Source organism: Lethenteron reissneri, chromosome 30, assembly GCF_015708825.2.
Source record: "Lethenteron reissneri isolate LAM-NWPU_2019-01 chromosome 30, ASM1570882v1, whole genome shotgun sequence".
Classification (NCBI taxonomy): domain Eukaryota; kingdom Metazoa; phylum Chordata; class Hyperoartia; order Petromyzontiformes; family Petromyzontidae; genus Lethenteron; species Lethenteron reissneri.
In genome coordinates this window covers 549,937-571,810 of record NC_083808.1, presented here as the reverse complement: position 1 = coordinate 571,810, position 21,874 = coordinate 549,937, and the positions used below count along the sequence as shown (strand labels likewise).

The 21,874-nt window shown below is 55.8% G+C and overlaps 1 protein-coding gene across 3 annotated transcripts in view; it reads right to left on the bottom strand.

The window, feature by feature from the left end:
- Window positions 1–3,822: 3,822 nt before the first annotated feature.
- The window catches only part of LOC133349345 (microphthalmia-associated transcription factor-like), a 37,959-nt gene continuing 19,907 nt past the window's right edge, over window positions 3,823–21,874 (bottom strand). The window contains exons 2-9 of one of the 3 annotated variants that reach the window (XM_061562696.1): window positions 12,924–13,429; window positions 11,687–12,049; window positions 11,505–11,600; window positions 11,177–11,297; window positions 10,709–10,765; window positions 9,773–9,848; window positions 8,527–8,698; window positions 3,823–8,368 (exon numbers count right to left, since the gene is read on the bottom strand). In XM_061562696.1, coding sequence (XP_061418680.1) covers window positions 7,937–8,368; window positions 8,527–8,698; window positions 9,773–9,848; window positions 10,709–10,765; window positions 11,177–11,297; window positions 11,505–11,600; window positions 11,687–12,049; window positions 12,924–13,262 — 1,656 coding nt within the window. In that variant the 5' untranslated portion in view covers window positions 13,263–13,429 and the 3' untranslated portion in view covers window positions 3,823–7,936. The remainder of the gene's footprint in view (window positions 8,369–8,526; window positions 8,699–9,772; window positions 9,849–10,708; window positions 10,766–11,176; window positions 11,298–11,504; window positions 11,601–11,686; window positions 12,050–12,923; window positions 13,430–21,874) is intronic. The other 2 variants (XM_061562698.1, XM_061562697.1) reach the window with 2 other exon arrangements.

The window sequence follows — 21,874 nt, the reverse complement described above, 5'->3', positions numbered from 1 at the left end:
AGCATCACGGAGGGGGAGGAGGGAGGGAGGAGGAGGAGGAGGGAGGCTGAGTGACTGATCGCCGGTGGTGACATGGACGGCATCGTCATCACGACCATCGGAATTGGAATCCATATTTATTTTGGAGTTCTGAAGCTCTGTTTACAGATGTCCAGTAGGGGCGGGTTAGAAAGTGACAACACTACAACAATTAACACTACAACAATTAACAATACAACAATTAGCAATACAACAATTAACAACACAACGGGAAAAAACGAAGGATAGGAGTGCAAAGTAGAGAAAGGGTAAGCAAGTCACGACTAATAGATACATTAAAAACAAATTTAGTTCGTAAGTACAAATTTCACCAAATGCAAGCTTGGGCAAGGCAGCAAAATAACAACAAAAGACAATCCCAGACCCCACCGAGACAACACACAGCCCTTAATACAATTGCATGTTAAAATGTAACTGTCGATACACGGGTGTGGATCAAATTTACAAATCACACTTACAAATGTGATTGTATCCAACACCAATCTTCTGCTTCAGGATACCATCATCAACAATCATCACCAATATCTACCATCGTTAACAGTGATCATAGAGAAGAGAGCAGGGAGGGAGGGATGGGGAAGAGAAGGGGAGAGGCAAAGAAAGGTCGAGGGTGATTAAGAGATGGCACGGGGAGAGAGGCGAGAACGATACGGAAGGCAAATGAAGATAGGGTGACACAGAAGGATAGATAGGAAGAGAGAGGGAGGGAGGTAGGATAGAGAGAGAGAGGATAAAGGGAGAGATTAGGAGATGGAACAAGATGCGAGAGAGAGAGAGCGTCTCTCTCTCTCTCGCTCTCTCCGAGCCCGTGTGGATTCTCATCGATTGGCTACGGCAGAGGCCGATTCAAGTTAATTCCTCGCGTTTCTGGAACTAATCATCACCTTGTCCAATCCATGGAGGGTGGGGGGCGCGGAGGAGCCCCCCTTCTTGAAGCAGAGAGCCGCTGCTCCCCCGCGCTCTATCTCTCTCCTCTACCCCCCCTCCCTCCCTGCCTGTGCGTTGTCTCTACGATCCCTCCTCGTGGCCCTCCGCGCACCTCCACCCATGGTAGCCTCACTGAGTCTCAAGACACTTTTCCAGCAGGGTCCTGCCAGGTTTTCACTGTGTGTGGGGGGGGGGGGCGGGCGATGTTGCAGTGTGGTCCCAATCGAGAGTGCTTTGGCGGAGATACGTGTCCAGCATTCGGATGTTTGATCGATGCCAGTTGCATTGCACTGGGAGGAAACCGGAGAACCTCTGCAGTACAGCACCCGGACACACAAATTCCACGCACCCTTACGCTCACTCTGCATCTCAGTCGGAGAATGAACTCACCTCGGCTATTCTAGTTACCAAGTGAAGCCTCGCAAGCTACTGGTTATTAGCTTGTGTTTGTCAGATGCGACCTCAGAGGCGACCACAGATGACGATAGCTCGTCCAAGTGGCGGATATCACCACACGCGCGAATTTGGAGTGGCAGCCAAATAATCTAAACGCAAATTATTATTAAACGCGGAGGGGGGCAAATCCAGAGGATCCCGGAGAACAATCGACCGCGACCGTCACGGGGAGAATATCTACCATCCGCACGGCTGGCTATGTACGGTGTGAAAGAAGTTCGACATACGTCCAAACAGCACGCAAACTCCACTCAGAAAGGAGCCCGAGTCCGGGATCGAACTCGGAGGCCTCTTGCTGCACCAGCACCGCCCCGCGCTGTGCGCGTGAATCACCGCGTGCGGAGCTCTCCGCTTGCACCAAGCCTCGGATCGAGCAGCGGCCTCGGGAGCGATTAACCGGGTCGCTGGGAGGGGTCGCTAATTCATCGATATAGAGGATCGCGGAGCTTGGGCAGTTGTGGCGACGGTTGGCCCGCGTGGCTGCTGCCGCCTGGCCGCTGGCGTGTGGCTCCTCCTCGCGCCTCTGAGTCGCTCTCTCTCTCTCCCTGGAGGCGAGCAAGCCGACACTGCGCAGCGCCGTTACGAGTCGACGCTATGATGATGATGATGATTTTTAAGGAGAACGGGCGAGGAGGAGCCGCGTCTTATGGAATCGCGAGCGCATCGACGTCGGATTTGTGCGGCACGAAAAAATATTTCCATTAGCATCGCAATTTAGGGTGAGTCACGCATGAAATTGTCTTTTCAGGTTTGTGTGCGGTCCCCTCTCTCTCTCTCTGCGTAATGCGCGACGCTCACTCGCCGTCTGTGCGCCCCGAATCGGCGCGCGTCCCATCATTTTGAAAGGTCCAGAGATGATTTCGCCCTCCCACTCTTCATTGCGTCTCACGGCCGACGCGATGCGCCCCGAGTGGGAGATTCACTCGCGCGGACTATGAACACGGAGCGAGCGCGCGCGTGCGTGTCCGCGCGTGCGTGTCCGCGCGTGCGCTTGCGTGCGTGCGTGTGCGTGTGTTGGGTGAGGAGCGGTCGTGTAGTGGTTAGTGCGCCCGTGCTACAAATCCGGCTACCCGAGTTCGATTCCTGCTCACGGTCAACACCAGTGACGATTGTCTGAAGGGGTCCCGGGCCCTCCCCTCGGTCGACAGCGGTGTGTAGCAAACATCGCCACTGGGGAGACAAAGGCGGGCGAGCGCAGTGCTAGCCCACCCACTCCCTCGCGTACTGTTCCGGCCTTCATAGGTGCTCGCTAACAGCACTTGCCCCAACAGCCTGTTAAGGCTACACGAGAGACCTTTGTCTGTGTGTGTCCCATTGAACCTTCACCAACCTCACCCCCACACGATGCGACCTCCCGACCTCTCTGCCCCCCCTTTAATGGCGAGAAGAAGTGGGGAGGGTGCGGGGTAACAGGGGGGGGGTGACAGGGGGTGGGGTAACAGGGGGGGGGGGGGGGGTAACGGGGGGGGGTGCGGGGTAACAGGGGGGGGAGTTGGGAGTGGATGAATGAGTTAGTGAGTCGGTGGACGAGTAGGTGAATGGATGAGTGGTTGAGTGAATGAGTGGGTCGGGGAGTGGGTAGGTGAGTGACGTGCACGCGTGTTTGTGTGCGGGGTGACAGGGGGAGGGATTGAGGGGACTGCTGTCCGTTCTCCTTCTCTCTGGTTCAGCCTCCCAGAGGGAGGGGCGGACCCTGGTGGGGGTGGGTGGAGCGGTCGGATGCCGCGCGCACCCCCACGCCGCGCTACACAGAGAGAGAGACACTGGCGACGTTTGTCTTTTAATCCAGCAGCTGGAGTCACGTCTTCGACGTCGATTTAGTCGCTGCTTGGCCCGGCGGGAGCACATTCGCCGCTTGTTACAGAGGTTCGCAGTTCTACTCCGGTAGACCACCCTGGTCAATGCCGCGTGACTCAAGCGACGCGCGGTGAACGTGAGGTTCCGCGACGTCGTTCGAGACAGGGGGTCCCATAACGCGCCGGCGTGTTGGTCCAGAGCTGGCACAGGGGACAGCTGCCACTAGGGGTGCCCTTCGGATGTTTGGGATGGAATGGGAATGTGAGTAACAATATCAACAAGAGCATCATCGTCGTCACGGTTATGAGTGTTGTTGTTGCTGTGAGTCATGTGCAGCAGCTCGTCCTGGTCACCTGCGAGGCTCTGTCGCCACCACGCGGTCGAACTGCGTCAGCTCACGGTTGTTGATTGAGCGCGAGTGGGTTCACGAGTGGTCGAGTTCGTGAGTGGATGAATGAGTTAGTGAGTCGGTGGACCAGTAGGTGAATGAATGAGTGGTTAAGTGAATGAGTGGGTAGGTGAGTGACGTGCACGCGTGCATGTGTTTGTGTGTGTGGACACGACATGAGGGGGATGGCAACACGATCCAGACTTGAACCGGTGTCTTGAAAAGTCACAAAGTATTTATTTACCAACACGCGACTCAACACAGGCGGCAGTGGTGATGCCACTGTCACTGCTGTTGTTGCTGCCTTAGCACGGCTCAGCAACGCCGCTTTCATCTCTTCCATGGCCATGGAGGAGAGTGGAGTGATGGTGGTCGGTGTGGGCTGGTCACGGCTCCAGGTTGAGGCGACGACACCCGGCCCGGGTTTTGCACAGACCAAACCTGGGCACGTGTCTCGGTCAGCACGAGGTCGATCAACAAAACCGTGCAGTTTACTGCAATAAAGTTCAATACAAGAGCTGGGTGAAAATCGATTCCTGCCACCCCGAGCACAGATACTGCTTGCCGGACCGGTGCCAAACCTATCCCGGTTCCAGTTATAAAACTCAATAGATTCCGCTCCCGAGTTTTCCAAGCTGGAGTGGTGATGTCTGCAGGTTGATTCAGTCAGAAATTAGAGTGTGAAGCCTTTGGCTTCAGATCCCACAAAGAGACGCACAGACTCACAGAGACCCACACACTCACGCAGAGAACCCATAGTCACATTAGTCGCATAGACACACAGACTCATACAGAGACATAGACTCACACAAACCAGGGACTCACACAGAGACCCAAAGAGAAACTGCCAAACAGTGGCTTCATCATCATCACCACGACCACCCACAATTACCCCATCATCATCATTACAGATTGTCATAGTCCTCACCACTGCCACCACCAGTGATTATCCTAATCATCATGATCACCGTCATGATCTTCATCGCATGTCCCTTCCCAACATTCCGGTCATCAGCAAATCCAACTTGCACGTGGCCGTCACGTGGGACTAGAGGCGCCTGTGGTGGCGTCAATGCGGAGGGCAACAGGGCGATGTCTGCCTGTGCAAACTCCTCCTCCTGGAGCTACACCCCAACCAACACAACAACAACAACACACAACGCCCGGCCGACGTTTTAAATAAAATCACGACGTTTTACAAAATACTCTTATTAAAAATGGAGAGCGAGGGAGAAAAATATATAGAGCATTAAACCACAGGCAAAGAGATCAAGTATTTGCTACAAAAACATAACTTTAACCATAAAAAAATTCAAGCTGGTGTTCAAGAAACATTGTGTCGAAGCTCTTGGCGACGGCAAGCCGCGTCAGAAGGCGCATCCTCGCCTGCCCTGAACGCCGCGGGCGCAACGCCGGCGACGTTCGCGCAAAGTCCCGAACCTCGCCGCTTGCACCGACAGGCAACACGAGCCCGGCACGCGCGGCGACATCTCATCTCGGCCGAATTGAGCTCTCAGCGCCACCGTCTTGAGACGTTTATGATAATAATCATAAATCATTATAATTATAGCAGAAACTCTCTCCCTCGTGTGGTCACTCCAGCCCGACGGTGGCGAAACGCCTGTGCAAAACCAACAGCTGCATCACCACCGCCACCACCGCCACCACCGCCACAACCACCACAACCACCACGACCATCACGGCGTCCACATCGTCAGCCGCACAGCGAATAAGGACGTGATGCTAACGTTCGCGTCGCCCGTTCCAACAGAGTCACCGGCTTTCCCCATGAGCGATTGAACAGCGCTCGTCACCCGGTTGGGATGCGGAGCTGGCGCCTGGGGTCACGTGCACAGCGAGCGGCTCGCAACCTCGGGCAGTGACCCCGGCGGTCTGCAAGCCGCGTTATCCGTGGCCTGCGAGAACTCGCGTTTACCCGCGGCCGAGCTCATCCTGTTATCCGCATCTTCACTCAGGACATGCGGCCACAGTCGGATCTGCCTGCTGATTCATTCATTTGATTGTCCTCGCGTGCGTTCTCCACAGCGACCCCAATGGCAATTCTGCGCTGTATATCGCAGTGTTTTGCATCGAACTAAGACCCATATCTAACACAAAGTGTGGACCTTGCCGATAAATATCCGTCAGTTCACCAGCATTGGCTCAAGCAGGCCTAGCTCTGCTGAGATACTGAATGTGTAATCCGGTGAAGAGTTTGCCTGTTTTAAACCAATGCTGCTGAAGTGATGCACTCACAGAAGGCTGCGAGTCTGGAGGGAGGTGGGCACGATGCCCACGCGGAGGGGACCCTCGGCGTGGGTCCTGAGCTCTCGTTCTCTCGTCCCACGAGTGTCATCTCTGCAGGCCTCACATCTCCATCTGCTCAATCTCCCGCATCTATCAGATCCTCACCCAGCTGCCACCGAGACCTCCACTCACGCCGACTCGACTATTGCAACTGTCTCTAAAAACTGCCTCCCCACGTACCTCGCCTCCCCACGTGCATCTCCCCACATCCCTCCATCGGCTGCCAATTAGATTCCAAGTCAATATCAACATCTTGAAGAACCTCCTTGGACTCGACCTTCCTACATCTCCCCTCTCATCTCACTCTACTCCCCTCCACGTACACTCCTGCCTCTCCCCTATTATCTCGCTCTGCTCCCCTCTACTCTGCCCCAGAACTAAGGCTTTCTGTCAAAGCTCAGGGGAGGTCGCTCACTCTCCTCTGCTGCCCCCAGCCTTCTCCCAGCAACCCGCGCTGTCGACTGCCTGCGTCTGTTCAAGTCCTGGCTCCAGACCTTCCTCCTCTGCCTATTGCTGCCTGCCTCCCTCTCTCGACATCAAACGAGCAAATACATTTCCCAAGGATGTCCACTTCCCACAGTCCTGTGCAGCATTTCGAGACGTGGCCGCGTGCAGGCGGTCTCGAAATCCGTGCCACGATTGTGCTGAGTATCACGACAACGGAGATAACGACTCAAATCCGCAAAATTTATTATCTGCCAACTGCCCCCCCCCCCCTCCACATGATTGCGGAAAAGAGGAGTTTCGCGGCGTCGTGAACATCAGGGGGTGGAATCCCGTGACTCCCGGGACGCGCACCGGCGGAGCGCGCGAGTCGCGAGTCGCGAGTCGGAGCCACCTCCTGCTGCTCGCACATCTCCCGTTAACGGCCCTCCAGATCCAGCGGTGGAAACTCCACATTCCTATGGCAGGGGCGAGTCTATCTACGGCGCAGCCACTGTTGACGTCCCCACAATGGTGGTACTTGGCGGTACTCGTTTTATCGACCACGCAGCGAAGGGACGGTGATGATGGGCCGAGTCGAACCTTCCCCAGCCAGGGTGCGAGCTCGCCGCGTTCTGGTTGCGGGCCGCTGGCTCTGCCAGCGAGCCACCGCCAGGCCACGGCGGCGTTCCTCCCTCTGATCTCTGCGGCCCGCGGTTCGTGATGTCGCCTGTGCCCAGCAGACTGGGCCGGCAAAAACGACCTTCGAGGAATTTACAAAGAGCGGTCTCAGCCATCCGTGTCCACTGGGGGGGAGAGGCACACGGTCGGCTTCAACGGGGGGTGGCATGGGGTGGGTTTAAAGGGGCACGGTTGGGTTTAAAGGGGCACGGTTGGGTTTAAAGGGGCATGGGGTGGGTTTAAAAGGCACACGGACGAGTTTAAAGGGACACGGTTCAAAGGCACATTAAAGGGCATATTAGCATCAGCCGAGATTTCTGTTGACACATTACATTTTAAAGGCATATCCTGAGTTTCAGTACACGTGTTGCTGCATAAGGCTGCGTGTTGGGGTTTAAGGGCATGTTTAGGGGTTCAAGGGTTTAAGGCATTTCTTGGGGTTTACTGCAGTTTAAAGGGGTCAGAGGGGCACGTGTGGCCATGCAGGAGTTTGAGGGTCAGAGCGTCTCCCCCTCTCTCCCGGACTCTCCACCGCGTCCCCCACAGCCAGAACCACAACACGTACGCTGGTTCGTTTCTTATTTTCTATCAACTGGAAAGTTCCTCTTAAAAATATAAATACAGCGGTGACGATACTTACAAAACCACTAAAATAACGGGGAGGGAGATTCCCGAGTGGAAAGAAGCGAGGGGACGTGGAGCGCCGAGTCCACGCGAACTGCGCTCGGCTACACCAGCGGGGGCGGCAGCGCGGCGATTCCAACAACAACAAAGACAGCGACGCTCTCGAGCCACCGGCGCGTTGCTCGCATGTCCGACGATCGCCGAGGATCTTCGCTGCGATCGACCGATCGGGAGGGGCGGGCGGGAGTCGCCCTCGGCGGAACGGTCGATCGCCGGAGCCTAGCGGCGGCGGCGTCAGCCGTCGTCCATGCTGAAGCTGCCCTGCCGGCTGAGCGAGCGCGGCGAGAACGGCGAAAGCAGCGAGTCGGAGAAGTCGTCCTCCAGGAGCATGTCCTCCAGGCGCGACGTCGGGTCCGGCTCGGGGGAGTAGACGCCCGGCAGACGCTCGTCCGCCGCGAAGCCGCCCGACGCTCCCCTCGCGTCTCCGCCGCCGCCGCCGCAGCAGCCGGCCGCCGCCGGGCCGAAGCTCGGCGTGCCGTCGACGGGGTCCGGCGTGCCGCGGCCGCCGCCGCACGACCCGGGGGCCGAGCGGAAGAAGTCGCCGTCGCGGCGAGCGGCGGCGCCGTCGTCGCCGCCGCCCGGCGTCTCCCGCTTGATGGGCGGCACGTCGGGCGGCACGGAGTAAGCGATGGGCACGCCGTGAGCCTGGGCCTGCATCTCCAGCTCCTGCGGGGGACGGAAGAGGAGAGAGGGGTCGGTGGCCGCGCCGGTCTAGGCACGAGCCTGGCGCGGCTACGGCGGGGGCGCGGCCGTCGCTCGTAGCGGAGCCTCGCGGTAATTCGACGACAAGGGCGGCCGGGGGAGCGCGGCGACGCCGCTCCCACCTGCAGGCGGAGCAGCAGGCTGCGGTTGGTGTGCTCTAGGCGCCGCTGCCTCAGCTCCATCTCCTTGGCTCTCTGCTGCTCCTTCTGCATGCGGCGGATGTAGTCGACGGACGCCTTGAGGATGGTACCCTTGTTCCAGCGCGTGTCCCTGCAATGCGCCGCATCGCGCACGCTTTGGATTTGCGCCATCCCAGAAAACGACAACGGGCTCGGTTTAGTGCGGTGACACGGCACGCGCGGACACGGCGACGCGCAGATACACGGACGAACGGACACGTAGATGCACGGACGCATGTGCACGTAAACGCACGGACGAACAGACACATAGATGAATGCGCACATGAACAAGCGGTGAGGGAGCCCAAACCAGCATCAACAATTGCCCAAGCTCTGTGCTCCTATTGGAATGTTTGTCTAAGTCCATGACTGAGTGTTCATACACACGGCAGGAAACCGGAGCACTTCGGGGAAAACCCATGAGTGCAAGGGGGTACTACTGCCATCATACCCTGGCCATAAGCGAGGAGATGGCGACCTCGAGACCCACGGGTAGGAAGGGCATTTCCACAAGCCGGCGTGTGATCTACCAACTCTTCCTGCTTCCACAGCGCTGGGCTACAGGCCAACTCAGTCTACGTGAGCCTATGGGTCTCTGTGCGAGTCTATGGGTGTCTGTGCGAGTCTGTGGATCTCTGTGCGAGTCTGTGGGTCTCTGTGCGAGTCTGTGGGTCTCTGTGCGAGTCTATGGGTCTCTGTGCGAGTCTGTGGGTCTCTGTGCGAGTCTGTGGGTCTCTGTGCGAGTCTGTGGGTCTCTGTGCGAGTCTGTGGGTCTCTGTGCGAGTCTGTGGGTCTCTGTGCGAGTCTGTGGGTCTCTGTGCGAGTTTATGGGTCTCTGTGCGAGTCTGTGGGGCGCTAACTTAATTAACAAAACATTTACCACATTTGCCAATAACACTGCGACCTTAAAATGAAATAAAAAATATATGGCAACATTTCTGGAAGTAGGCGTTCTTCATAGCCCATGCAGAAGGGATGTTGCCCAAAACGTCGCCTATTATTATGTTTTTTTTTTATTTCAAGGCCACACACGGACACGGACACAGGGCTGTTGTTGGCTCTTAGCGTGTCGAGCCGCTGTTGTTGTTGTTGTTGTTTGTTGTTGTTGTTTGCTGTTGTTTATTTGTTGTTGTTGTTGTTTGTGCGTCGCTGCGTGCTCTGTGTGAGTCGCTGGGAGCTGGCGACTCACGGGTCGCTCGACTTGGGGATGAGCGTCCCCAGCTCCTTGATGCGGTCGTTGATGTTGAATCTCCGTCGTCGCTCAACTGCCGGGGACAGACATGGGGTTAGAGGGGTCCCAGCGGATCGCGCGTGTGCCACCACAGCGGCGTTGCCTGTGCCCTGTGGCAAGAAAGGCCTGGGTTCGAGTCCTAACTCGTGGGCCTTTCTGCGTGCAGTTTGTACGTCCTCTGCATGGGTTCGCTTCCGGTTCTCCTGTTTCCTCTCACAGCTAAATAACACTCACACAGTGGAATCGGTATCAGCCCAAATATCCCAATGCTAATAAATCACCTGCATATTACTCGACGGAGATGACACACCTTCAGCAGAAGCCATGCCCGCTGTTGCTAAAGCTTGACAGAATCCTGGTGGTGGGCCTACCCTTACACGCTCGCCTTGGAAGTAGCGCAGCGCATTCGTCACGCAGGAGGGTGCCGCTGCGATTCACAGACGCGGCCTGCGGCAGCTTCACCATGGGGACACGGCTGCTGCTGCTGCTGCTGCTGCGGCTGCTGCTGCTGCGGCTGCTGCTGCGGCTGCTGCTGCTGCCACTGCTGCTGCTGCTGCTGCCGCTGCTGCGGCTGCTGCTGCGTGCGATTCCACCTGAGTCATTGGCGTTGTGATATTTCGGTCTCGGCATATTTTGACACGATGGCCGACTCGCTTCGAACGACGCCACGGGAGCTCTAACGTCCCACTCCGAGGAGATGGCGCGTGCCGCGATTACCGCCATCACGCAACGCCGCGTTAGCCACGGCCGCCTGCCCCATTCGAACCGCAAACCTTTGCAACGAGTTGCGAACGGAACACGCTGCTGCCGGGACGCGTCTCCGCCCCGTGAGTACCCACACTTCACCCTCGCCACGCGCCGCCTGCCCCTGTGTGCCTGCAGAGCGACTCGTACTCAGGTTGTGGTTGTCCTTCTTCTGGCGCTCCTTCACGATGGCTCTTGCTTCAACTTCTGCCGGAAAAAGCCCGGAATGAGAGACGCACACACTCGCGCTCTCTCACACTCGCTCTCTCGCACTCGCTCTCTCGCACTCGCTCTCTCGCACTCGCTCTCTCTCACCTAGCTCTCTCGCACTCGCACTCTCGCACTCGCTCTCTCCCACTCGCTCTCTCACACTCGCTCTCTCAAACTCGCGCACGCGTGCGCGTGTGGCTGCGTGCGACTCAGCCCCAAACGAGTACCTGGCGCGGTGCGTAAACATCACCGCTGCGGAGACGAAGGCCACCGGGCGTGGTACTGACCACCGACCCCATGCCGGCCTTCACGGGTGGTGCGCGCTAACGGCGCTTGCCCCACCAGCCTGTGGAAGGTCACCGGGGGGGATCTTTGTCTGTGTGTGTGCGCACGCCCACGCGCTCGTACCGGTCACCTCCTGCTTGACGTTGTCCAGCGTGGCCGGGCACGAGGAGCTGGTGAGCGCCACGGCCGGCACTGCGAGCGCCTGGCCCCCATAGCCGTCGTAGAGGCTGCTCGACAGCGGCAGCTGGGGGCACGCACGGGCGAGTGAGTGACAGGTGAACACGGACAGACATACAGAGACACAGAGGTGAACACACACACACACACGTAAAGACAGAGAGACTGACGAGGACAGAGACACAATGATACACACGCGACGCACACACGTGACACGCATACGTGATGCAAACGTGTGACACGCACACGTGACGCACACACGTGTGGCACGGACCGTGTTGGTGACTTCGAGGCGGGCGCCTATGCCCGTGTAGGGCTCGTCGTTGTAACTCGACTCCAGGCTGATGATGTCATCGATCACGTCGTCCATCTACACGCCGGAGACACACCGCGGTCACCGCATGGCATCGCCTTCACCGTCCCGGCGTGGTGCTGCCAGCACGACGAGGCATTTACCATATCGGTGTGGCAGGTTGGCAGACTCCACGAGGTCGGCTGCTGCTGCTGCTGAGCCCCGCTGAGCTCGCGCTCGGAACTCGAGCCGATGTTCAACATGGCCATGGGGCTGTTGGGGGCGCTGCTTCCCACGCTGGTGTGCAGCTGCTGCTGATGCTGCTGATGATGCTGCTGCTGATGCTGCTGCGGCAAAGGCAGGGAGCCCCCCGTGGCCTGCCCCCCACCCGGCTGAGCCTGCGGGGAGCGAGCCAGCGACTGGCTCGCCACTTTGTACCCGAGCGTCGTCGACAGGAACTGCTTGAGCTGCTGCCGCTGGGACTGCTGGATGTGGTACCGCGTCGGGTTCTCCAGGTGAGTCTGGACCTGCGAGCGAGAGCCAGGAGTAAAGTTTAAAGAGGTAATTTTGTTTCACGAGGTGAGAACGCGAGAGGCCAGGGGAGGAGGGGGGTTCTGGGTCGTCAACCACGACGAGATGGAAACCCCTTTGTGTTAGAGAACAGCCCACGAAGCAGATATCACAGAGCTGCATCTGAGATCCCTTCTTCAAATTGACCTCTGGTCCATACACAGCAGAGAGCAGCACTTTCTGCCGTGTGAGAATAATGTTCGTCACATGACCCTCAAACCGATATCTTTAATTCCCAGAATTTCACCAATTTGTGTAAAGCCAAAGCAACAAAGATCTATGGGGATCTGTGTGAGCCTATGGTTCTCTGAGCGACACATTTCTAATCGGGCTAAGACTATCAACTACACACATGAGGTCCCGGTTTTATTACAGTTGGCTGAAACCCGGACTCGAACTCAGCTACTCTGACCTCTGTGCCACCCGGCCACTGCTCGTAATTTGGATTAGAAACAAACTTGCGGACGAGTGAACGTCGCTGTTCCCAGTCGTGGGACCCGGACCGGAAAACCGGATTATCTTCCAGCCCGAGAATTAGAAACCCGCTCGCCAATTAACCCTCCTACTCGCCTCTAAGCTCTGGCTCTGCGAGCTCTGACTACGAGCCAGTGTTTCTCAGCGACCGTGAGCGCCGGTTTAACTCGTTCGCGGTGGGCCGAGCAGTTCCACGCATCGCCACTTGTGAGGCGGGTGAACATTGGTGACCTCGCAAGTCGCCGATCACTCGCGAAGCGGTCCTAAAAGGTCGCTGTTGGCGTTCTCGCAGATTCCCGAGTCTACCCCTAAACAAGACGGCGGGCGTCGCGTGAGCCGCTCCCCCCCCCCTCTCACCTTCAGCACCTCCACGGGGACGGGCGGCAGCGGGGGCCGTGCCGGCAGGCTCATGGAGATGGCCGGGCTGGGGGGCGGCCTGGTCACCAGCGGCAACAAGTCCGAGCGGTGCTGCCCCGTCAGCGATCCGCACTGCGTGCCTTGCTGCTGATGGTAGTGCTGCTGCTGCTGGTACTGGTGCTGTAGCTGCTGCTGCTGCTGCTGCTGTAGTTGCTGGTGCTGCTGCTGCTGCTGGTAGTGCTGCTGCTGCTGCTGCCGCCTCTGTTGCAGCTCCCTTCTCTCTTGCTCCTGCAGCTGCTCCCGCATGAGCTCCTGGCGGAGCTGCACACGGGATGACATCGCGCTGCCGCTGCCGCCGCCGGTGGCGGTGGCGGTGGTGGTGGCGGTGGTGGCGGCGGTGGTGGTGGTGGTGGTGGTGGCGGGGCGCGCCGACGGACACACGCACGGGTGGACGGACACACGGGCGTGGGAATCCTCCCTGCCCCGATCCGGTTCGCGGATTACTCCTGCAGAGGGGAGAGGGGGGGTAGATGGGGTAGGGGGGGGGGCACGGAGGGGGGAAGGTGAAAGTCACACTAATGGCGCTGGCTCGGGTACCACGGAGAGCGACAACGTGCGGCTCACGCACGGCCCATGGGAGGGCCTCTACCAAAGGCCGCTTGAGGGAGGCCCTCCACAGTGGATTTGGCCTACTCATCCACAACGCTACTATACACCTTGAGGGTCACGGAAATAATCTGACAGAGCAAATGAGACGGAAATTAAGAGACTGACAGTACAAATGGCACAATACAAACGGGACAATTTAAACAACAACAAAAAACATTGATTCTAGAATTTATATCTGTCACAATCTTAACAGCTAAACAAACTACGGAATAATATTAAATTACTTCACCTAAACAGCACTCATCCTGAGAGCGGTCACGATCTCTGTGTGTCTTCCAATTGCTGTGGGCATCACGTCACAAGATGAATATTGCTTTAGTTCAGAACCCGCACAGAAAGTAGCGCACCACCCTGTGTCAGAAAACTGTCTCAAATCACGGCTGCTTGAGCCGTCACTTCACACCGGCCTCGACGCCTCTGCACAGAAGTTGTGAGTTGACTCGGCACATCATCCCTTCCTCCAGGGTGGGGGGGGGGGGCTTGCTAAAATGAGCACCACGTTGTAGCAAAGTCCCTCATTAGCCTTGCAGGACTGTAAACAGGAGATGAGCACCAAGTCTCAATGCTCATTTGAGCAGCGGTATGTGGCTCTGACTTGTGACTGAAGTTGCTTCAACGGGCAACTTTATCTCCACTAATAGCACACATAGCCCACTTCTGACAGGCCGATGCCAACGTTCAGAATGTCGGTGGCTGTGTCACCTTGTGCTACACAGGGACAGCTGCCGTCAGGGGGTCCTCTAAGCCGGGCATTGGAATGGTGGCGATGAGATGCGACGTACGGCGCTGCGGCATTGATGCGAGCAGCCTGTACACGGTGATCCTGAACGTAGTTCACCTTCTCAGAGCTGGACACCCGCAACTTTTGTCTCTGATGTATTTTGTAGTCGTTGGTGACTGAGACCACCGACTCTCCGCACCTGAGAACCCGGGTGGCTGAGACTCAAGACTCCAACCCACGATCTCAGCCGTGCCATTTCCGCCTCCCTGGCACGGCCATTGTGAACCCTCTGAGCCAAGGGCTCACCTCAAGAGCCTCAAGCGCGAGGAGGATGTGCATCGGCTTCGAATTCGTTTTATTCGGTCCCTTCGGGCGACAATCCCCGCCCGGCATTGTGAGCACGGCGCGCAAACCCCGAGTGTGGGGGACGCACCGTCGGTCCGTCCCTCGAGCAGCCACAGTTGAACAAAGGAGCACAGCAAAGCCTTCAAGACAAACCCTCCTAATTTCCCCGGCCCGCCTCTCGGGAGAAGGCAACAGTTCTGGGAATCCGACGCAGGGCTCCACTGGGGTTGGGCCCGAGAGTTAATTGATAAAGTCAGACGGGTGGAGGCGTGGGGGGGGAGTTCCTGTACAGCCACGGCGATTACTGTGACATGGCTAATTGCAGGATGGGGCATTGTGGGGAGTGAGTGGGTGGGTAGGTAAGTGGTTGGGTGAGTGAGTGGGTGGTTGGTGGTTGCGGTGGGAGACATTGGGAGCAGGAGCAAAGAGGGATGACCGACAGGTCTGAGAAGGGGAAAACTTCCCGTGGAGTTTTGTACATTTTCTTGCAGTGATCTGTTCCCCGGCGTAACCCCCCGATTGCGCCCGCGGCGTCGCGGCGCCACGAGACGAAGGACCCGCTCGAAGGCCTGTGCAGCAGCACGGCCCTTCGTGCGAGAGAAGGGCCCGCAGAAGCGACGGATACATTTCGTTTCATTCACACCGTGTTCGACCACTACACTCCAGGGACCCACACACTCACCCACACACTCACCCATACTCACCCACCCACACACTCAACCACACACTCACCCACACACCCACCCACACACTCACCCACCCGCTGACCCAGTCACCACACTCTAGTTCATAACAATTCCCTTTCTGATTCTTCCCTCGTATCGCTCCTTCGTCTCAAAGTCTATTGAGTTGGCTACGTTTGAGTTTTGTTTATTTGTTACATGGTCCCATTCAGCCAGTTGCCTGGCTATTTCATGCGGAGTGGGTGAGCGCAGCAGCAAAAAAACAAGCACATTGACATCGCAGAGTACAGGATCCTTAAGGTATATTGCGCAACTTATTTACATCCATAATGAAACCGTTATAATAAGAGCCAACCAACTAGCATGGCTGGCTATGTACGGTGCGAAAGAAGTTAAACATACATAACTTTCATATAGTGCTGTCTGTTGTTCGCTGCGTGAAGTTTTCACACCTTTAGCCTGTGCTCAGTAACTGTGTTGATTTTAAAACCGGGTCCTCGAGTGATGGGCTTAGTCGATCACCAATGGCTCACGGAGACTCACAGATTCACATAAAGCCCCACAGACTCACGCAGAAAGCCCCACAGACTCGCACAGAGAGCGGGTAGTGTGACACACCCCACCACACACGGCACCGCTGAGAAGCCCTCATCGTCGCCGTGACAGTGAGGTCACGGCAGGTCTCGCCGGGCGGGAGATGCGCCGCCTGATTACCCCTCGCCTCTCGCGGGCGACGGGGCCAGCCCGGGTCACGCCGCGCCGCCCGCGCCGCCCACGCCGCCGCTCGCCAGCTGCGGAAACAGCCGCCCGGGCGCCCAGCACCAGGAATGCGGATCGCGAAGGCGCCGCGCGCGGAGCGTCGATTTGTCGACAGCGTGCCGCCATGCGGGGGCCCCCCGTCACCGCGACCCCCACGTCACCGCGGCCCCCGCCCGCGGCCCCCGCGGCCCCCGCGTCACCGCGGCTTCTCGCCCCGTCGCTCCGCCGCGAGGACGCACGACGCGTGCCGCCCGAGACCGGAGCCGCAGGCATCACGACGCCACCGACCGCCACACCGCCTCGCTGCCATTCACAGGGACATTACTCTGGACATATATAGGGATATTAGTCTTGGCATTTATTAGGGCATTGGATTTGATTAGGATGCGGCTGGCACTATGTGCAGGGCATGTGAGGAGCTGCGTGGTCTGTTGAGAATGAGAAGCAACTTCAAAGGACCTCAGAATTAGTTCTGTGGTGTCATCTTTTCCTGGAGGTCATTCGAACTCAAGGTGGGGCAGATAAACGGCCATCGTTCATCTTCGCCGTTCAGCAATGCGTGCCTACACCACTAGGTGGAGACAGGAGGGACTGGCAGAGGAGGGAGACGTGGGGAGTGATTTGGCACTTGCAACACGAGTTGCACTGGCATTTGAGAATGTGATAATGGACCAAATCGCTCGCAACTTAAACGAAACAGATGGATATACAAACAAATAGCCAGACGAGGAATACACACAGTTGTATGTACCATACAGCCAGGTCCAGGGATAGATGGACAGAGCGATGGGTAGATCGGTAGAAGGATAGGCAACGTACAGATGGATATGGAGTTAAACAAGGCAGGAGTTATACCTCTATAATACTGGAGAATGAGTCAATGCAATGGCTGGCAACCCACATTAGACAGAGAGATATCAGCAGGCAGACAGACACATTGACACAGATGCGTCATTTGACCATGACCAGGTAGGAGCCCATTGGGAGTACAGGGGGGGGGGGGGGGGGGCGCAGTGGTTAGCGCACTGCTCTGTTCCCAGCTCCGGCTAACATCAGTGGCGAATGATCATCTGAACTGGGCCTGGCCCCGTCCACTTCCATCAACTTGCACTGACCTGATTGGAGAAGTATGGCCAAACAACTGACACAACTCCTCATCCAGCAGTGGATGACACAATGGCTGTACATCATGGAGGTAACACAGTATCACGTATTCTATGTCACAGGAGACCACTGTATTTCAAGCGATACCTGGGTTCGAGTGAATTCCCCTAGCCACGTGATGCGTGTGTGCTTGCTTAGGTATGTGTGTGTGTGAGTCCTCACAGCACTTGCCCCATCAGCCTGCGTAGGCTACACGGGGGAGCTGTGTGTTTGTTGTGAGCGATGATGAAACGGCTTCGTGTGCAGGTGCCGGGTGTATCGTTGCACCACAGCAGGGGGGGGGGGGGTGAGGCGGCCTGAAGAGTCCTTCGTGCAGCAGTGGCTCGGCCACGGCCGATGTGACGGCGTGTGGGGGGGAGCGGTGGCGCAGTGGTTAGCACCGCTCCGCGCTACAAACCCGTCGACCCCGAGTTCTATTCCTGGTCACAGATAGTATCGGCCCGCAGCGTTACTTGAGCCAGTCGTGGGCCTCGCTTACGTCACCTCAGCCTTAAGCTAGCAACTGATCCAGTGCGTTGCAAGCTCAGGGAGACAAAGGCGGCTGGACCTGGTGCTGACCACCCCACCCCCTCGTGCACCGTGCCGACCTTCGTAGGTGCTCGCTAACACTTGCCCCAACAGTTTCTTAGAGGCTGTACGGGGGATCTTTGTCTTTGTAGTGCGTGTGTGTGTATAAATACACACTTGGTATGTGTGCTATGTGTTTGTGTGTGTGTATTTGCGTGTGCGGTATGGGTGTGTATGTATATGCGTATTTCACACGTGCATAGGGCGATCAAAAACGCACGTACTGTACCAATGTGTGCGCCCTGCAGATGAGAGTTTTCAATCAGTGCAGGTCACCCGCCGTGATGTATGGATCGGAAACTTGGAAAGTGAGAAAATAAAATGGAACAAAAGCTGAGAAGTGCACAAAGAAGTGATGACAGACGCATGCTTGGGATTACACTGGAGAGACCCAGAGAGTGAGAGACCGAGAGAGAGAGACCGAGAGAGCGAGACAGAGAGAGTGAGAGACCGAGAGAGTAAAACGCGGATTGGAGAAAGCACGCAGGGACATCGCCACGCTGCCTGTGAAGAGACGCGAGGCTTGGGCAGGAGGCGCAGGGCGAGAAGGTTGTGACTGACCACGAAGCTGCAGCCACAGGACGGAACGCGCCTGGGGGACGATCACTGCGGAGATGGAGCGATGGATTCGGCGCAGAGAGTAGACGGGTTGCTACACCGTGAGGCCATAAGAGATAGCGATGGTGTAGGGGGGCCTTCATCCAGCAGTGGACATAAAATGACCGATAACTTCTTTGAAAATAAAAACATTGAAGGCCATCAGCCTAATGACCTGGCAGATCCACGCTTCCCAGCAGCAATTGTTTAAGCGGACCAATCCCAGACCGGTTTTGACTTTTATAATTCTCACCAGCAGAGTGCAGCCTCCTATTTGTTATTTATTTGTCAACCCGAATCCATCGCGGATTACCAAGTCCCCGGAATGCGCAGAGCTCAGTAGCTGAGCTGGGGGGTTGAGCTTGGATAGCGCTCGCAATGGGCCGCCACCATGCATAACAGGTGTTATAGGCCAGTGTTGCCACGTGGTGCGCAGTAGAGGGCCGTGCAGCAAAAAGCACCGAGTTCTGTACGGTACTTCTCTAACGCTCCCGGCTTTCAAGCTGCACCGACCAGCGGGGGGAAGTCATGGCCAAACAACTCCCACCACCCTCGCAGCAGGGGACCACGCACACATCCAGCAGTGGAATGATCACGGCTGATGGCGATAAGCGAGACGGCGCGTAGTGCATCTTCCCCCAGTGGTGCCGTGCTGCCCTGCACTGGCGCTGTGATTTTTAAGATTTGGCAACTTTGGACCATGACGCCGGCGTACAGCAGCCTACCCTTGCTCATGACGCCAAGTGATCTTTAACATCCGCTGTGAAGCAGACGCCACGTGGTGTTGTTATGGTTCTTACATTCGCAGGATTAACCGGGATGACAACAGGATTCGAACCGTGAACCTCTGCTTTCAGTGGCAAATGCGCTACCGCTGGGCCGCATCAATGCCAAAATCCTGCACTTTGCTAAATACAAGTTCTGAGACTTAAAATATCGGTTTGTCGTCACTTAAAGGGATCTTAAGAGGCAGCTCAGTGATATCCGCTTCTGCGGTCCATTCTCTACTAACACGAAGTTTTTATGCGCCGCTCTGCGAGATTTCCGAAAGGATCCTTCGTCTCGTGACGGCAAGGGCAGCATGATGGGGATGTAGTCGGAGGAAAACTCCAATCTTTTCACATTATTATTGACAAACACTACCCACATCCTGCCGATGAGGCTCAGTTTTCCCGGCTTAAAACAAAACTTGCCGGTGGAAAACACCGGTTGGTGGTGGTGGTTTTGTGGGGTGTCTGTTGGTCTGTCGGCTGCGGCATGTGCAATGTTTGCTATGAGATAGGCGCCCTATAAATAGTCACTTTCACTGCCCCTCAGCTCCCACGTGTACAGTGTGACAGTGTGGCCACCCATATGGCCTCAGCTTCTGTTTCCACAGATGACCGGGTCCTGTTTTGATTGCCTATAAAAGTCTGATGAAAAAAATGTTTAACGGATTATCAATTTAAAATGTTGGTTTATCTCCAAATGTTATCCCGATCGTGTCAATTGGCGTCACGAGATAAATCTATTCGGAAATCTCGCCTTTGTGTGAGATAACTGGCCGTGGAAGTGGATGTCACCGAGCTGCCTCTGAGATCCCTGCTGATCCAAGGGGCACTCTGCTACTCAGAATGGCCCGCGGAAGCGGATATCACAGAGCTGCCGACTTCTCCAAGTGACCATTGGTCCGCACACACGGGAGAGGAGGCAGCACTTGCCCCACTTGCTCTGCACAATCGAGCAATGCTCGTCGCATGACAGTCAAACCAGCAGATGTACGACCACGTGCAGGAGCCAGGTCGAGTGGGACGTCGCATGGCTGTGAGGGATGGCAGCGGTGGTAGGGGTGGCGCTCATCCAGCAGTGGAGAGCCCATGGATACATTACGAGCACAGTGCTGTGCAGGAATGCGGTATGCATTCATTAAAACAGCGCGTAAGTGGAATGGCGCTGTTTGAAGTACGTTTCCCCATAGACATTGTACTCGTTATCGGTGGGGGGAGGGGGGTATATTGTCGAAAACAAATTAAGTGATTTCATATGTTATACCTGGATCACCAAAATACGTATACATTTAATTCTTAATAATACGATTAACATTACAAACTACTTCAGGAGTTTATTAACAAACAATAATTACGACTAAAACGATTACTACTTACAAAGATAGCTGAATGAGGAGTAGTAACCTGAGAGATTCTTGAATGCGTCTGTGCGCTGCTGCGTGACGAACAGCACTATGGGCGGGCCCAGGCACTGCCACTGGGTGTCTCCATCACGCGGTGATGCCCCCAGAAATACGTCAACATTCACTTTGACAATTGTTATCATTATCAATTGTTGAACAAAAAACATCATCTTGCATAATTTCGTGTTTTCTTGAGCGCCTCGCTGTGAAACGCACAGCGTAAGTGAGAAGTATGTCCCGAAAAGATGAATCGCGGAACTTACCAATTCGCGCTATGGGGGGGGGGGGGGGGGGCTCTAATCAATTGGCTCGGGAGAATGGGAGGCAGACCGGTAGATAAACTGATAAGTGGGTCGATTGATTGGCTCGTAGAATCTTGGAGGTAGGGCGGATGGTAGGCTGGTAGGTAAACAAGGGATGTAATCTGGTGTGTTGGTAGGCCGGTCGGTAGGTACAGGAAGTTAAGTTTGATGGTAGGTAGGCAGGTAAACTTGTAGGGTGGTCGATAACCTAGTAGGTGAGTTAGTATGGGAGTGAATGTGGAGTTTGTATGTTGCATGAGTTAGTATGGGAGTGAGTGTGGAGTTTGTATGTTGCATGAGTTAGTATGGGAGTGAATGTGGAGTTTGTATGTTGTATGAGTTTGTATGGGAGTGAATGTGGAGTTTGTATGTTGTATGAGTTTGTATGTTGCGTGAGTTTGTATGGGAGTGAATGTGGAGTTTGTATGTTGTATGAGTTTGTATGGGAGTGAGTGTGGAGTTTGTATGTTGCATGAGTTAGTATGGGAGTGAGTGTGGAGTTTGTATGTTGCGTGAGTTAGTATTTGAGTGAATGTGGAGTTTGTATGTTGTGTGAGTTTGTATGGGAGTGAATATGGAGTTTGTATGTTGTATGAGTTTGTATGTTGCATGAGTTAGTATGGGAGTGAGTGTGGAGTTTGTATGTTGCATGAGTTAGTATGGGAGTGAGTGTGGAGTTTGTATGTTGCATGAGTTAGTATGGGAGTGAGTGTGGAGTTTGTATGTTGCGTGAGTTAGTATTTGAGTGAATGTGGAGTTTGTATGTTGTGTGAGTTTGTATGGGAGTGAATATGGAGTTTGTATGTTGTATGAGTTTGTATGTTGCATGAGTTAGTATGGGAGTGAGTGTGGAGTTTGTATGTTGCATGAGTTAGTATGGGAGTGGGTGTGGAGTTTGTATGTTGTATGAGTTTGTATGGGAGTGAATGTGGAGTTTGTATGTTGCATGAGTTAGTATGGGAGTGAATGTGGAG